This window comes from Daphnia magna, linkage group LG1, assembly GCF_020631705.1.
Source record: "Daphnia magna isolate NIES linkage group LG1, ASM2063170v1.1, whole genome shotgun sequence".
NCBI lineage: Eukaryota > Metazoa > Arthropoda > Branchiopoda > Diplostraca > Daphniidae > Daphnia > Daphnia magna.
In genome coordinates, this window is record NC_059182.1 from 6,644,942 (window position 1) to 6,660,493 (window position 15,552).

Below are 15,552 nucleotides of genomic sequence, written 5' to 3' on the forward strand. Positions count from 1 at the left end.
AAACCCTCCTCCCTCAGTGTGAAACCTTTATCCGTTGAAAATGTCACAGTTTATAAATTCATGCTAAAGCGATTGACTTGCGTCGTCTTAATGTCTCATCTGTTTACAGTCTCAATTAGGTAATCATATAAGTAACCCAACCTCTTGGAGCTTACTGACTTGGTCTGTCGGCGGAATGTTCACAGTTGCCAATAAGGAAAACAGAAATACATGAAACAGCATTATTTCTTTATTGCAACAATTACAAACCATTACAACAATATCCTCTTATCACAGAGACATGGCACCAGCAGCTGAAGTGGATTACACACACATCATAAAAACAAGGAAACAGTTATTGCTTTTTAATTTCGATTTGCATTACATTCCGATTTTATGTTTTACACCTGAGAAATTTCGAAAACTTCGGTCCGCTTTTTTGGCGCAGAAAAAAAGATGTAATCCAATGGATCTGGAACACACATGTCAGGTCCCGTAATAAAAGATGTGGACTTTATTGTTCACTTTATCACAAGAGGGAAACCAAATATTAAAAAGAAAACAGCAACAACAATTTGCATATGATTGAACATTATTTGTAGTACACGTGATCTTCATCTGGATTGGAAATAAAACAAGAGGGGTACACATCGAGATCAAAGATTTGGCGTGGAGTGAAACAAGTGCGAACGATATTATCCGTCAACGTTGAGAGACGGATATCGCAGATCATTTCCCAAGATTTGACGTACTTATCTCAAAGGGCAAGAAATTATTGAGAGAATAAGTGCGAATTGTAGTGAATGTTCAACATTTGGCAGTCTGAAAATCAACCCACACATTTTTTATTGGAATTTTTTAAAAATATATAAAATAATAATATTTGAAAAAAAAGGTAACAACGCTCTTTAAAAAAAAAAAAAGTCAAAAGGTTAATCAAAATCGAGCGTGAAATTCTGTTAAATATGGCCGCAGCGCATTGTATTTGCGGTGAAAGAAACGACCGCAAAATCCGTGTTGTCAAACCCAAATTCCGATTTGTACTTATTCGACTGCACGGCGACGTAAAAAAGAAAAGAAAAATCGAATTCGGAGACGCATAGTAAAGAGAAAAGCGTTTTTCTTTTAAGTGGAATTCTAAAATGAAAAAGAAATAAAAAAAAAATGAATTATTCTAATGGGAAAAAACAAACAAAATCCGCCTACAAGAACCTTAAAAAAGGTAACTAAATGCTACGCTTTCATTTTGCAGTAAATTTGCATCGAGTTGGTACGACAATCTGTTGTTCCAAACTTCGGGAGAAAAAAAAAAAGTACCTTAAAGCCCGCTTTAACGTGGAAGAACAATTACGATAATGAGGAATAAAATGCCGAGGCGCTCACGAACAATGACCAAACATGATGTTTCATCAACCTTGCGGTGTAATTTAACCATGCTACCTCCCCAAAGGAACTTACTCTCTACTCTGGCATCGGAAACAACCTGCTTACATTTGACCTGACACGTTCCAGTTTGGATATTTCCAATGTCTTTTCTACAGGAAACACCAAAGTTATCAGTCCTTGATTACTTAACGGTACGATTAGCTCTGCCATGAACACATATACACACACAATAGGCAAGCGAATGACGATGTATGCCGCCATACAGTAAGAACCCTTCTTATGACGCCAGAAGCAATTTCAACTTGTTAAAGATAAATGACACATAAACAATTCGAGGGGAGGAGGAGAAAAAAAAAACAAAGAAGAAAGAAATTAACATTGCTAAGTCAGGAAGAGATCCGAAATTCACCGACGGGGCCATTCCTTATGATGTGCTTGTTTAAAAAAACAAAAAAAAAAATTAATTCACGAGTCATGATAACCAGCAAGCGTTATAGACAACACTGTCGTAGTCAACAAAGATGACCGCTACCACCGAGATCCGCGAGGATATGGCGGACGGGAAAAACGTGATGGGGTGAATCCACGGCTCGAAGGGTTCGGGGACGATGATGCTGTCGCGCTACTGTTGTTTCGGGCGTGTGGCGATTGCTGATCAAATGGCTGATGTCGATTTGCGCTACCATCCGATGCGGCTGTGCTAAAGGATGATCGATCCGGATATAGCACGGTGGCCATTAAGCTGGGTACTTTTGCCGGAGGATCGGCTTTAACGACAGGGATCTCCTTACGGGGTTGTTCAACACAGACAAAAGACGCATTGGATGTTGGTATCCGGCTGTTGTGACTGGAGTAGAGATGATGAGAATCAACGAGACTCATTATCTTTTTCGCTCCTGATGGCGCTCCTTCGGCTATTGGTCCATCCCGCAATTTCACGCAGTTACTTTTGTCGTGATCGAAAGAATCCAAAAGATTTAAAACTTGCTCATTCAGATCGCTAGGTTTGCGTTCCCTCGCTTCTTGGGCCTTCAAGACGTCTTTCAGCCAGCTGGAAATTTCTTCTTCCCCCACAGAAGGTTCGACGTGGCTATGAGTATCGGAAATTGGCGGCGGCGAATACTTTATCTGGGCCACTTGTTAGAGAAATCAGATTGCGGTGATCAATAGGCCGCTGGCCACTTCTAAATTTCACACAAAAACAAACCAATTGTAACGCAGTCGTATAGGTCAATTTAAAAAAATTAAAAATTAAAACAAAACACAGAAAAATGTTCACAAAGCATCTTTTACGAAAGGTATTTGTGTAACCTGAGATCAACGTCGTGAGATGGGAAGAAAGCTGACGGGTGATGAATAGTAATGTTGTTGTTTCCATTATCGCTTAAAGATTCATCCATGCTCCATGAAGGTATTCGCGAGGGTAGCGGATGGTGGACCGGGCTGCTGTTTGACCAGGGTTCTTGGCCAAGTAGAGATACAGGTGGCGGTGGAGGTGGTTCTGGTTTTGGTAGATCCTGAAATACGGGAGGCGGCATCAATGGGGGTGGTGGTGGAGGTGGTGGTGGAGCAATCAGCAGTGATGCTAGGTCGCCAAAAGGGCTGTTAACTCCAGGATAAAAGGGAAATGGATCCGAAGCCGGCAGTACAGGCTTGCTTTGTGGCACGAGAGGAGAGTCTGCTTTGACGGGACTTGCCAAAAACGAGCCCTTTTTTTTAAAGTGTAACAAATAAGTTAGTTCCCTTTAAATTACAAAAATAAAAAAAAAATAAATCTATGGAAGTGTGCGCTACTTACAGCAAGAGCTTGTGAACCTCCTGCCAAGAATGAAGTGATCCTAGAATCGAGATCCATGCCTAAAGATTTTCGGCTTTCTTGTGGTTTTCTATAATTACCACCTGCCCCTGATGGCGTAACATGGGGATCAGGGAGTACTAAATCTGAACCCACTGATGACGTGGGCGACGGGGCATCCGCAGTGTCCGAAGGAGCCCGATTTGTTTCACTTGTTTTGGGGAGAGTATGCATCATTTCCTCTACCTTACGCTTAACCCCCTTGACTCGACTTCCGAACTGCTTGTAGGCCTAAGCGACATTGAAAACAAAAGAAGATCAAATACGGTTTACTTGAGTGTAGACGGAGACGAATTATAAGACCCTTACCGTGAAAACTACTTTAAATTCTCCTCGTTGTGCTTCATAAAAAAGGTCTGCTTGCTCCAACAAACTTAAAAGGGATGCCCTCTCGCACGTCTCAACTTCCAGGGCTTTGACGTATTCTTCCATTCTTCCCAACGCTGGCATCAAACTCGTTGAAAAAATCATCTGTTTTACGACGCTCTTTTACGCTAGCCCTGAGGGCATCAACTTCGGTAATTTTGACCTAACGATTCAGTTGCATGGAAATATGAGTATGATGAATGCAGTTTTATTTTTACAAACCTTGGATTCATTTAATGTCCTTTGCTTCAGGTCTGTATCCTCCTCAAGGGTTCTACACTGGTGGATCTTTTCAACAAGATGGCTGGTCTGAAAAACAACATCCAGGTAATCAGAATTTGGGTTCAGTTGGATTTTATGATCACATTTACTTCAAAATCAGAACTCAGTGCCACAGAAGATTTTTCTTCTATTTCCACTGGGTCCTCTAACAGAATTGAGAGTTCATGAACAAACGAGGTACTGTAAACATCTCTTTCTTCCCAAATTTTGAAAATCCGTTGAACACGACTACGAACTTTCTCCTCCCTACATTGGAAAGAGGTAGGAAATCACAAGAAATTGTTACAAATTTTCAGATTTTTAAACTCTGTAATCCCATCTGTAACAATGTGAAATACCTTGCATATGGTGTGGCCTCTTTCAATGCAACTTCCCAAGCTGAAACAAGGTCTAACAAGCTCTTTTTCTTGCTATATTGGATGACATCGTTGGCAAGGTAGAACAATGTAAGGCATTGCTCGGGTTTACCCTTTTTTATTGCCTTTAGCCAACATTTGATGATGTGATGCAAGTCTGATTTGTGGCTAAGACACCATGCTGAGAGCCCTTGTATGCTTTCTTGGGTATCCTTGAGATTGTTTAGCTTTTTCTCGAAATGCGATTCGCTGAAATGATTTCCGTTTTTAGCCATGTTGATCTATTGAGGAATTATTATTTTCTAGTTAGGGAAACGCCCTGATTACTACAAACACCTCAAAAGAAACTCCGCATATCATACAAATTTACTTTTTTGCTCAGCACAATATTGTTCTTGAATTGTACTTTGGTCGACAAATTAACACCAGCAATCACAGACTCACAAATCGTCGTCGCCACCATTAAACACAAAAATTTTGCAGTTGCAACGGTGCCAAGTATAACACCGACGGCATGTCAAATCAAAATAAATATTCCAGAACTCGAGGTGGGAAAAATTTTAAAATGGCGCGTGTCCTAAACCAAACAACGTACAACTCGCTGTTAGATTCCCTGTATAAGTTACCATTCCGAAATAGAATTCAAAGCCTACAAAAGCTTTTCCCAGAGTGAGTAGTTTATAAAATTTAATTGACGGAAGATAGATGGTGACCGTAATTTCTATTCAATGCAGACTCTCTGTCGATACCTTGAAATGCGTTGTTGCACAGGAATGCCAGAAACGAATGAAAGGTTCGCATGGAAGATTAACAACTTCGGAAACAGTGGAGGTCATGTACAAAAAGTATGGGATTACTCGTAATCTTTTGTTTATAGATTTTAAATAACATAGGAAATGTTCCAATTAGATTTACAAACTCTATTTTGATGAATGAAGAACCAGGGATTTTGCTTCGATTGTCGGATGAAGTTGGGCTAACTCCAGCTCTTCTAGCTCGATCCATAATAGAAAGACATTATCAAAGAGATGATAAGTCAAGTAAGCCTTATTAAAATATTGAATGCGGTTACTTCACCTTAATGCTATTTTTTATTATCTTAGAGCCTGCAAAACTCTTGGTTTCAACTCTAATGAAAAACACTGCATTGATAGACGACAGAGATTTAGCATTTGAAACTTATCTGGTAAATTGTCATTTCACGTGTGAGTTACAATTTAATAATTTTTTCTTTTTTATCATTTTGTTCTTCTTTCCAGTGTTTGCTTGAAGATGAGGAGTATGGTCCAATAGCAGAAGCTACCAAGCAGTAAGTGACATTACATTTTTTTCTCAATTTTCTGTCAAGATAATTCTTCCCTCAGTTGCTTTTATAACTTCCCTTTGTTTTTTCTAACCTTTTGCTGAGTGCAGATCTAAAGGTTATGAATATGAAATGTTATCTCCGAATGGAACTGGAAAATTGTAAGGTTTCCTTTCTTCATGAAGATCATCTTAGGATGAAAGGGTATGACAAAACACCAGATATAAAGTTGGAAATTCCTGTTGGTATGTAAAACAATTACATAAAACATATTATATTATGATAAATATAATTTTGTTCCCCTACTGAATAGCTATTGATGGGCAAGTGATAAACTGGATCGAAAGCAAAGCTCTTTTCGGCGATGAGGAAGTTCATCGTGGTTATCTGAAAGATCAACTATATAGCTACTGGAACAGGTATCTTTTATGCTAATATTAATTGAAAGCCATTGAATTAGCTTTAATTCGGCGCTAGATTTGGACCTGGGCTTGTAATCTATTGGTTCGGATATGTGGAAGACTTAGAAAAAATTCACCAAAATCGAATTATTCTTATAAGAGATACACTTCCTACAAATATGGTTCTCATGGATCAACATCTATAACTATGAAATTCCATTTCCTCATGGTTAAGATTTCAAGTTCTTTTTATGTGACTAGCTAGCGCTAAAATTATTGGGGAAAAAAATGACATGATATTTCTAACAATGCTGTCTGTAATATAATCCTTTATTGTCATAGCCTGACCACCAACGCATTACAGATCAAAATTCGGGCCTTTCATTTTCTCTCAATGCCTTTTAGTTCCAATACGGTTGGCTAAACGTCTCGCTCACTGTATGAAGTTCAAAAGCTTTGATGATGCGCGTCGTTAACATTAATAAAACTGACGACAAACCGATTTTTTCGCCTTCTCACAATCGAAATAATTCTTAATAGGAATCGTGCCCAAAAATGATGTAAAAATACTATATCAGTTCGACTGATAAGACTTCAAATGTTAGCGAGCTTTGTGAATTTTAATACTTGCTCAGGCCATAAACTAAGCCAATAAAAAAGTATGCGGTATGCGGGTTATCATAACAGAATGGTACATTAATCTAGTTGTTCAACTGTAGATAGGAGACGATACTCTTGCTGTAGGACGTCCTTCATTGGTCTGTGAAACTGCAGTAGATCCTCGAGCCAATCGGGCATCCAGTTCTTTCTGCAATTCCTGTACTCTCCGTTGGAGATGGGAGCGCAGAGAGACAAGCACTCGTGACCGGGTGGAAATAGATTCCTAGTCAGGAACAAGGTTGTTAGGATTAACACATTTTGGCAAACAAAGCTTAAAAAATAAGAAAAGGTTACCTGAGGTCGGACTCGGGGGTTCCATCTACAGTAATAATTGGTCCAAAGTCGAAGCTGCCGCAAGCTTGCGACTGGGAATAGAACATGTTGTTCGACGTAGGCTGCACAGTACAGTGGATTTATAAACTCATCAGTGTGGCTATTGATAAAAGACCACAATGAAACCGTTTGTTGTTTCACGTCTTCTTTCACCCGTTGTTGTTCACTATTGAGGATTATTAGAAACAAGGTTGTACAAATGTTTAAAAATCTCAAAATAGCTACTAATTACGTGTTGAATAGGAATGTGCCAAACAGGCATGAGTATAAATGGTCAAGTATAGTAATGAGAAAATGTTCATTGAATTCGAACGCACTAGGAAACTGGCGAGTCACCTACATTTTAAATTCGTGATTGAAGTAAATTTTAGTGATGTTCCTCTCTACCGTAATTACCTGCCAAACACAGTCGATAAACTGAAGAAACACAGGTGATCTATCAGCATCTGAATGTCGATCGTCCCCGTGTCCAATTCGTTGCGCAAATTTGTGTCCAAAACTGAGCCACTCTTTTTCTATGATCACCTGGAATCCCCGCAGAGTACGGTAGTATGGGTCAAGCAATAGCAAGGCAATTGCAGTCAATTGGGCTGTTCGATCCCACCCATCAGAACAATGGACCATAACCGATGTTCGATGGTTTTCAACCTTATCCACTATTTTCAAAAGTTATCAGAAACCGCACACAAGAGATTTATTGAAGTTTCTTACCTATCCGTACGGCACCAGAAAGAATGCACTTGATATGTTCGAGCCAATGGGTTGATTCGATCGCAGACAACCAATGCACGTCATCCACGGTTGGAAAACAAATTTCTACGTGCCAAAAACATGTCCATTATAATATCTATTAAAACTGATACTGTAAATATTAACGCAAATGTGCCAACCTTTGATTTTTCGTAAAGATTCACGCATTACATGGATGTTACTATTAAAGAAGGTAAGGAATTAGATTCTTGAATAAGATAAATTTACGTGAAACAGATATTACTGGATGTCCATAAAAACAAGTTCAGCGTTTTGGTAGGCATCCTCCGATTCATAACCACCTTGATAAAGATAAATCAAGTCAATTGTGATTAAGAAGTGAATGACCATTTTGGCTATAATAATACCTCCTTTTGCTTTATTGGCCACTGCGTTGACACTAGGCCGAGCATCCATTATGAAAAGTTTATGCGATTGAGCGTTTGCGTCCAGAATAAGCTGGACGTAGCGCTCATCGTCGCGGCTTCGCTTGCCACTTACTCCCACCAGCGGCTGTGAGCAGCGCGTAATGGTTGCTTGACTTTCAGGATGGATCCAGGACAGCACTGGTAAACGGCCGCGGCTACGAAATGCAGCCACGTATCTGAGTTCCTCGTCAGTAGCTGCTGCAGGGACAGCCCAAACGGCTGGATAACTATCACATATGTCGTAATTTTCGTTGAGTTTGGTTATTCGCCAACTCTCATTGGGTAATCCTTGTCGTTTTAGCTCGGCTACTGGTTCGTACGTGGTCCAGCCATTCTCAGGATATTCTTCTTTGAATTCAAAAGCAAATAGGCTCATTCTGTGTGACAGCGGAAACGCATGTTGCTGCAATTTTTCGAATACGTTTCGACGGGAATGATTTTCCTTGCTTATGGGCAAAACGCAGATTCCTAAGATCTTTGCAGATAAGTTCAATTCCATAGGAGTTTTCTCCTCGACTGCTAGCCCCTCCCATCTTTTCAATGCGACTTACTACACCCAGAGGAACATCAAGAATGAATGGAGGATCCCGATCAGAGCTGCGAAAATAGATTTTGTAGTTAGTGACTGTTAATGCTCCTCTAACTGGCCCGATGAATGGACACAAATAAGTCACATCTCTTGCTGCTCCTTGAATTTTTTCTCCCATTAACAAAGGAGTAGGACTGTCAACAACTGAAGGCTCTTTGATGGTGATTTTTGAATCAAAATCAGGAAAGTATTCATTTGATGCTGATGTGGAACTTGACAGACTCTTGACAGCTGATCCTGTTTAAGAAAGACGTAAACATAAACACCAAAAAATCGTAACGATTAAAATTCTTTAAAAAATATAAACCTCTGCTTGACGATGCAGAATCGCGTCCCAGCTTGGAGTTGGAGGAGTTAGAAGCCAATGAGTCACTGCTATGATTCCTACCTTCCATCTTCTAGGTAAGTAAATGAATGCCTAGATGAAAACGGCCTCCTTCGTCGATAAACTTACCTATCTAGAAAACAAACCAAAACACTCGGTTGATAACATTGCAGCTCTTAGATGCGACAGCGTAAATTGCGGGGAATGGTGGGTAAAGTGCGGATTTCAGTGCGGGACCCCTGGAATTTCGGGCCGAAAATATGTGGGACGAGAGGGAAAGGTGGAGAGAAAAAAAGTTTCTTGCGTTCTTATGGTAAGTGTTTATTATTGGACATGCTACGACAGAATTGTTGTTGCTATAAATGCGAAAGCCACTAAACAAGCGAGTAAGCGACAAATGACCGACTCCTTGTCCAAGAAGAGATTAATGATTTAGTCGTTTATGCAAATGCAAATTTGTGTTTTCTAAATTCCGGATAGTGGAAACCTTTTTTCTTTCTGGTGCCTATGTCTACTTTTGCCTAACGCACTTCGAGGCTTCTTTCTATCGGACGTTAAAGACATCTAAAGACAAACTAGAACACAAAGGATTTATTCAGGTTTTCAATTTCAGACGCGAAGTTACAAAACAACAAAATTTGGCAAGAAAAATGGTGAACGCACAACAAATCTAACGCCATGAAGAAAAAGAGCTTCCCCTGAAAAAGAGAAAAATTTAAGAACGAATCGCTTAATGTAAAGTACATACTGCTTTAAAAGTTTAACAACAGCTTACCCTCCAAAGGAAGGTGGGTTGGTGGACGGAAAGGCTGCTCCTCCAAATGCCGGTTGCGTATTGCTGCTACTTGCCAAAGTTTCGAAAGATGGTCCCGAGCTTGCGAGCACTCCAAATGTAGGGACGTTATTAGAGGCAGCAAACGCACTAAATCCTACCGGAGTAAATTTTGTCAATGTGAAAACAAGTTCATTGCGATTCTATAAGATTAGTGAACGTACCTGCTTCCTGTTTAGGTGCCGCAATGCTGCTAACCGGGGAACCAAATGTCGGTCCACCACCGAAAGTTGGTTTACTCCCAAACAACGGAGAACCACCGAATGTTGCAGCTCCACCAAAGGCCGGCTGAGGCTGGGTCTGACCGAACCCTCCAAAACTGGGTTGCGAAGGACTGCCAAACGAAGGAGCGGCAGACGGGGTAGCTGCTTGAGCTCCGAAAGAAGAAGATCCAGCCGTAGTGCCAAACGTTCCTTGACCTTATCAATTAATTTAAAAAGATCATTAAACGGAAAACAAAGAAGTGCAGAAGTCAAATGTCCATTTACCAGACGGGGTTGCACTGCCGAAAACCGTTCCACCGCCAAAAGCGTTACGATTAGCGTTAGCAGCACTCGGGGTGCCACCTAAGCCCATGTTGCCAAACACATTGGCTCCAAAGCCTTGGCTTGGAGATGAAGCAGTTGCCGCAGCATTCGCCGGAGTTTGTCCAAATGAAGATCCACCAAACAGGGGTTTGATCGGGGTCGTAGTCGCAGTAGCGCCTTGGCCGAAAACGCTTCCTGCTGACAATCCAGTAGCTGCTCCACTCGACTGTCCAAACACAGACGACGATCCGAAAGATGAAACGGACGGAGCTACGCTTGTCTGAGGTAGGGCCTGCGCTGGTTTACCAAAAGTCGATTGTCCAAAGAGGGGTGTATTTGCTGTACTAGATATCGTAGAGGTTGACTGGCCCAAAGCTCCTTGTCCGAAGGGGGACGAGAACAGTCCGGCTGGCGGATTAGAAGGCTGGCCGAACAAACTTCCGGTGTTCTGCGATGTAGTGGCTGGCTGACCGAAAACTGTAGTAACTGCCGGTGCTGGCGTGGAAGCTGCATTTGCAGTGGTAGCTGCAAGTCCAAAAGCGGGTTGCGTTACAGGAGCACCGGTGGCTAACGAATTGGCAGGTTGGCCTTGACCGAACAAAGGTGTTACACCTGTAGCGGAGGTACTAGGTGCAACGGCCGGGGTAGAGGACTGACCAAAAAGAGATGAGACTGCGGGAGCCGATGTTGCCGGAGCAGACGCTGCTGGAGCCTGACTGAAGAGTGAGTTGCTCGGTGTAGTGGCTGGTGCAATGGTACTTACGACACCGAAGGCGGTTGGTGTTTTGGTTGTTGGAGTTAACGAGAACAGTGATCCAGCCACTGCTGTAGAACTAGGCGCTGAAAATACCGTTGGGGTAGCACTGGTGGTGGCTAAGCCAGCTCCGGAGAGATTGAAAGAGAAGGGTGCAGCTACTGGTGCGGTGACACTAGATGAGCTCGGAACTTTGGCCAGATTGAAAGAGAAATTTGTCGGCGCTGCAGTCGGTTTAACAGTCGAAGCTAAACCATCAGTGCTGGAAGTGCTAATCGAGGAGGACGACTGAGGTGTTACGAATGACAAGGGAGCAGTAGTGGTGGTAGCAATCGTAGGCAATACAGTTGTGGTCGTTGCGGGAGTTGAAGAGAATGTAAAATTTGGAGTTGCCCCAGCAGCTGGCACGGTGGACGTTGTCACGACGGTGGACGTCGGAGTTGGTGCTATAACGGCTGTTGCTAGAGAGTTAAATGAAAAACTTGTTTTTAGAGCCGGAACTTGCTCTGCCGGTTTGGCTGCCAAAGGAGCAGGACTGGGCACGGAAGTAGATGTGACGGCGGGAAACGCCAGGCCAAACGACGGAGTGCTTAAACTCTTAGTTGGTTTTGACTGAACTGTTGTTGGAACGGCAGGCGTACCTAAAGCAGCAAACGATGACGTACTTTCGGCCGTTACTTTAGATGGCGCGGCCGCCGGAGTTACGGAAGGTGTAGACGCAGCGTTAAATGCGGAAGCAAATGAAGATTTGCCGAAGAGACTTGTCGATCCTAGCCCAGTTTGCTGGGAGGTCTGCTTAGGAGTTCCAAACGACAGACTAGGTATCGAGGTCGGCATTGTAGCGAATGTTGGCTTGGGTTCGTAAGGTGGTGGGAGAGAAGTAGGCAAAGGGACGGTTGGTTTTACATCGGTTAATTTCGAAGTCGGTTTGACGTCTGCGACAGTAGTTGCTGCGATACGCGAGGGTAAACTAAAACTGCTCATCATTAGCGCAGTACCAATATCTTTGGCTTTTTGATCCAAGTTTACTGGAGAGGACGGCGGAGTGACGTCTTCCACCTCAGGAGCTGGTTGGGGAGCATACTTGGCAAGAGGAGCACGAGTCGAGGCTAGAGGAGTTACAGTATTGCTAACATTGTTTACTGATCCCAATTTCGGTAACTGGGGCTTGATCTCCACAGGTGACGCAAGCGTAGCGTCTCTAGCATTGGGCATGGAACTCTTGGACGACGCTTGTGAATTAAAGGAATCAGATGCAGCAGTCGACGCGTTTTTATCTTCTTTCTGCATGAATCCCGAGAGGTTTGACAGCAAACGTGACTCTGCAACTGATTCTGGACGTACCGCTCGGATGCGAGCCACAGGTCTTTTAGCTAATACGCTCCGCAGCATCGCTTGCTTATCAGGTGATACTTGTGGGATCACTGGATGAGGTGAGTGTATTCCAGCTTCACCTCTGATACTTGACGTTAGAAGTGAGTCGGCCAGAACAGCCAATTCGGATTCCCACTTGCATGAGTCATCAGCTCCCTTCGGCCTAAGAGAAACGACCGTACGATTAGCTACGGTTTTTGATCAATAATTTAAGGGAACAACCTAAGGGCTTCGAAAGCAGCTCCTGCAATTTTCAATTGTTGTTCCTTGCTCTGGGCTATGATCCGTTCTACCCGAGACTTTAACTGTGATATAATTTTAGCGTTGTTTCTGATCGCTTCATAAATCACCTGACATTAAACAAAAATAAAGAATTTGTTGAATACTTTAAGCAAGAAGGTTTACCTGAGTTATGGGGATTTCAACTTTTCGACTGTTGTCCCTAGTACGTTCGCGACTGATAGAATCTAGGCACCGTGAAGCTTCTACAAGCTGTTGTTCTATGTGAATGTGCAGGCGCTCGATATCGTCCATTTTTCGGCGGTTACCTGGATCTAAAGGCCGTAATTTGAGCAAGTGGCTGTAGCGGGAATTCTTGCGACGAGCGTGTCGTACACGGGCATCTTCTAGAAGTGCGGCAACTTCAACTAAATCAGTGCACAAGCCTCTAACTTCTTCGTCTTGCACTTTTGTGGTATCGACTAGGTCTACACCGAAGGCAGACAGATCAGAAGTCAGTTTCAACAATCGCTGTTTATCTTCTTCACTGGCAACCGTAACTTTCAATGTTGACGAACGCGCTTTGAACTCCTCTAAGTCTTGAACAAATTTGACAACTTCATCACGTAATATTGCAGTCGCGGCATCCACGGACGCCTGAATATTTGGCTGTTCTGCGGCCATGGTTTGACTTGCTGATTTAACAGCGCTTGAAAAAACAGGAGGGGCTTCTGCCTTCACAGGTGCAACAACAGGTGCAGGCAGGGATGTCACTTTAGCCGCGGTAACTGATGGTACACTGAGCTGAAGAGGTTTGTTACCAAAAACCTTGTCGAGGACAACGGGACCTGACACTGAATGCGTTGTAGTTGGGACTGTCAAGGAAGGAGCTTCCGCGAACGTGGCAAACCGTTCTCCAAGGTTTGTTCTGGGTATGGCTACTTTAGGAGCAGAAGGCAACGGAGTGGAAGCTGCTAATGGTGCCGTTTTAAGGCCAATTCCACTTCGTGCTGGTCTCTCACCGGTCACCGACAATTCTTGAGGGGCCTGGTTCACGTGTGTTGCATTCTTCTGATTTATTATATGAAAAGGGCAAAGCAAACCGTGAGTGCTTAGAACGAAAAGTATAGGTGCAGCTGGTAATGTTTGGTTTTCATCCCAACTGATAGGAGTTTGGCTTGTTGTATCGATGGCCATTCCCATTGGGTTGGTTTCAGTGTTTTCATCAAGTGGTAGTTCAGCACGCCATTCACCTTCTAGTGCCCATTGCCTCCATTCAGGATGATCAGCATCCCCACCCCCCGTCTGGCCGAGAACGGCAATTTCTATTGCATTCGCTGAAGATGCTAATAGAACATTCCATGAGGGTATGCTCAGTGTAAGATACCTACAGCAAAAATAACTTTGATATAACACCACTAATAAAGTGAATACGATTAATGATTCAATACTTATGTGGTCTTCCAGAAGGGCTGCCGTAGCAAACATCGTCATAATCTATGAAAGTCGTCGCCCCCGATTTCTGTACATTGACGATATGGAGGTGAGGGCGGGAATTGGGATCATCTTGATCGATGAATGTCACGAGAAATTGAGATGTTGAAAGCCATTGAAGCCCACAGGCAACCGGTGTGGTCATGTGGACTTCGCTACCACTAAACGCTATTGTCTTGGCTTCTTTCAAATCAGGTTTGTATTGAACTAGTTTTCCAGGCCGAGCTACAACAATTTGCTTGCCTTTGGGACTCCAAGAAATGGCTCTAGAAATAAAATTTTTATAAAGTGTAAAGAAAAAAAGAAAGGAAAAAGAATTTGCATACTGGGCTTGTGTGTTAGATGGAAGGCTATTTATGGAGAATTGGGTATTATTGATTTCAACTGCAACTAAAGATCCATCACTTAAGCTAACAGCAACTAGACCAGGTACAGTGGGGTTCCACGCACAATCACTCACTGTTATTCCCTCTGTAGATGAAAGCCTAACTTCTTGGAATGGGCTCCATTCTCCTGTCTGAAGGACATAATTTAAATGAATTGTACCTTTGTTCCCTATACCTAGTAAAGCAGTAGAGAATTACCTGTCTTGCAAATCCACGAACATCATACATCCAGCCTACTGCACATCCAGACATTTGAAGGCATACCATCAAGGTAAGATTATCACAGCTCAGTGCTACGAAAATTGGTTTGCTGGGCAAAAGAATTTCCTTTGAGGGAAATGATAAAATTTCTGATTTCTTGGAAGATGCATGATCAATCTGCACAAGGTCTGCAACTTTGATGACAACAAGCTTATCCGGTACACCAACAAACACCAACCCAAACAAGTGGGAAGTGGCTAGCAATGAGGAATTGTCCTGGACATCATATTTCTTCGTAGTCACTCTAAATCTACATAACTGCTTCATTTTGAAGTGCTATAGAAATAAAAACAGACAAATCAGTTTATATAAACTAGTACATAAAATTCTATCAAGGTTACCAAGACTTCAACAGGATCGGGGACATTAGCCATTCTTGAATCACCGTAATATTCCTATAACCGTATAACAAACTGAAACTATTAGAATAGCAATTTCACACGTTTTTAACTTCTGGTACAATGCCGGTTGAAAAAAGCAATGTCAGATCAGCCATCTAGTGGTAACAAGATTATCTACTTCCTTTAGAACTTCATGTAAACACTTTTCCCTTTGCTTTTACCTGTGGCGAGTCTAAAGTAAATAAAAACTAGTTAACAGTTAGCCTCATTTTTTTTTCAAAAAATCATAATACCACTTTCAATGATGAGCTTATCTGACAGCTAATTAGCGGTGACATAAATTTTTATGAT

At 42.3% G+C, this 15,552-nt stretch overlaps 4 protein-coding genes across 4 annotated transcripts; 1 reads left to right on the forward strand and 3 right to left on the reverse strand.

The window, feature by feature from the left end:
- Nucleotides 1–207: 207 nt before the first annotated feature.
- Nucleotides 208–4,745, reverse strand: LOC116930808 (regulation of nuclear pre-mRNA domain-containing protein 2). The gene is made up of 9 exons (XM_045168255.1): nt 4,595–4,745; nt 4,207–4,505; nt 3,958–4,114; nt 3,809–3,895; nt 3,626–3,749; nt 3,530–3,561; nt 3,164–3,451; nt 2,677–3,074; nt 208–2,549 (listed from the first exon to the last, which is right to left on the reverse strand). Exons 1-9 carry the CDS (start codon nt 4,685–4,687, stop codon nt 2,456–2,458), a joined length of 1,572 nt encoding a protein of 523 aa, XP_045024190.1. The 5' UTR covers nt 4,688–4,745; the 3' UTR covers nt 208–2,455.
- On the forward strand, nt 4,724–6,312 carry LOC116930832 (CDAN1-interacting nuclease 1). Its single transcript, XM_032938233.2, is given in 10 exon segments — nt 4,724–4,772; nt 4,833–4,893; nt 4,959–5,069; nt 5,134–5,264; nt 5,328–5,410; nt 5,484–5,533; nt 5,638–5,662; nt 5,664–5,772; nt 5,841–5,946; nt 6,005–6,312. Coding segments are annotated over 10 exon segments (840 nt in total). The 5' UTR covers nt 4,724–4,738; the 3' UTR covers nt 6,135–6,312.
- A 215-nt stretch (nt 6,313–6,527) lies between these two features.
- Nucleotides 6,528–9,213, reverse strand: LOC116930821 (myotubularin-related protein 2). The gene is given in 10 exon segments (XM_032938224.2): nt 6,528–6,811; nt 6,883–7,087; nt 7,154–7,257; nt 7,318–7,577; nt 7,633–7,737; nt 7,812–7,852; nt 7,916–7,973; nt 8,040–8,541; nt 8,543–8,925; nt 8,996–9,213. Coding segments are annotated over 10 exon segments (1,920 nt in total). The 5' UTR covers nt 9,084–9,213; the 3' UTR covers nt 6,528–6,637.
- Nucleotides 9,214–9,589: 376 nt separating this feature from the next.
- LOC116930797 (nuclear pore complex protein Nup214) lies at nt 9,590–15,358 on the reverse strand. Its single transcript, XM_032938198.2, has 10 exons — nt 15,202–15,358; nt 14,798–15,136; nt 14,540–14,730; nt 14,171–14,479; nt 12,906–14,106; nt 12,723–12,850; nt 10,334–12,663; nt 10,010–10,264; nt 9,789–9,942; nt 9,590–9,711 (listed from the first exon to the last, which is right to left on the reverse strand). Exons 1-10 carry the CDS (start codon nt 15,232–15,234, stop codon nt 9,684–9,686), a joined length of 4,968 nt encoding a protein of 1,655 aa, XP_032794089.2. The 5' UTR covers nt 15,235–15,358; the 3' UTR covers nt 9,590–9,683.
- Nucleotides 15,359–15,552: the final 194 nt, after the last annotated feature.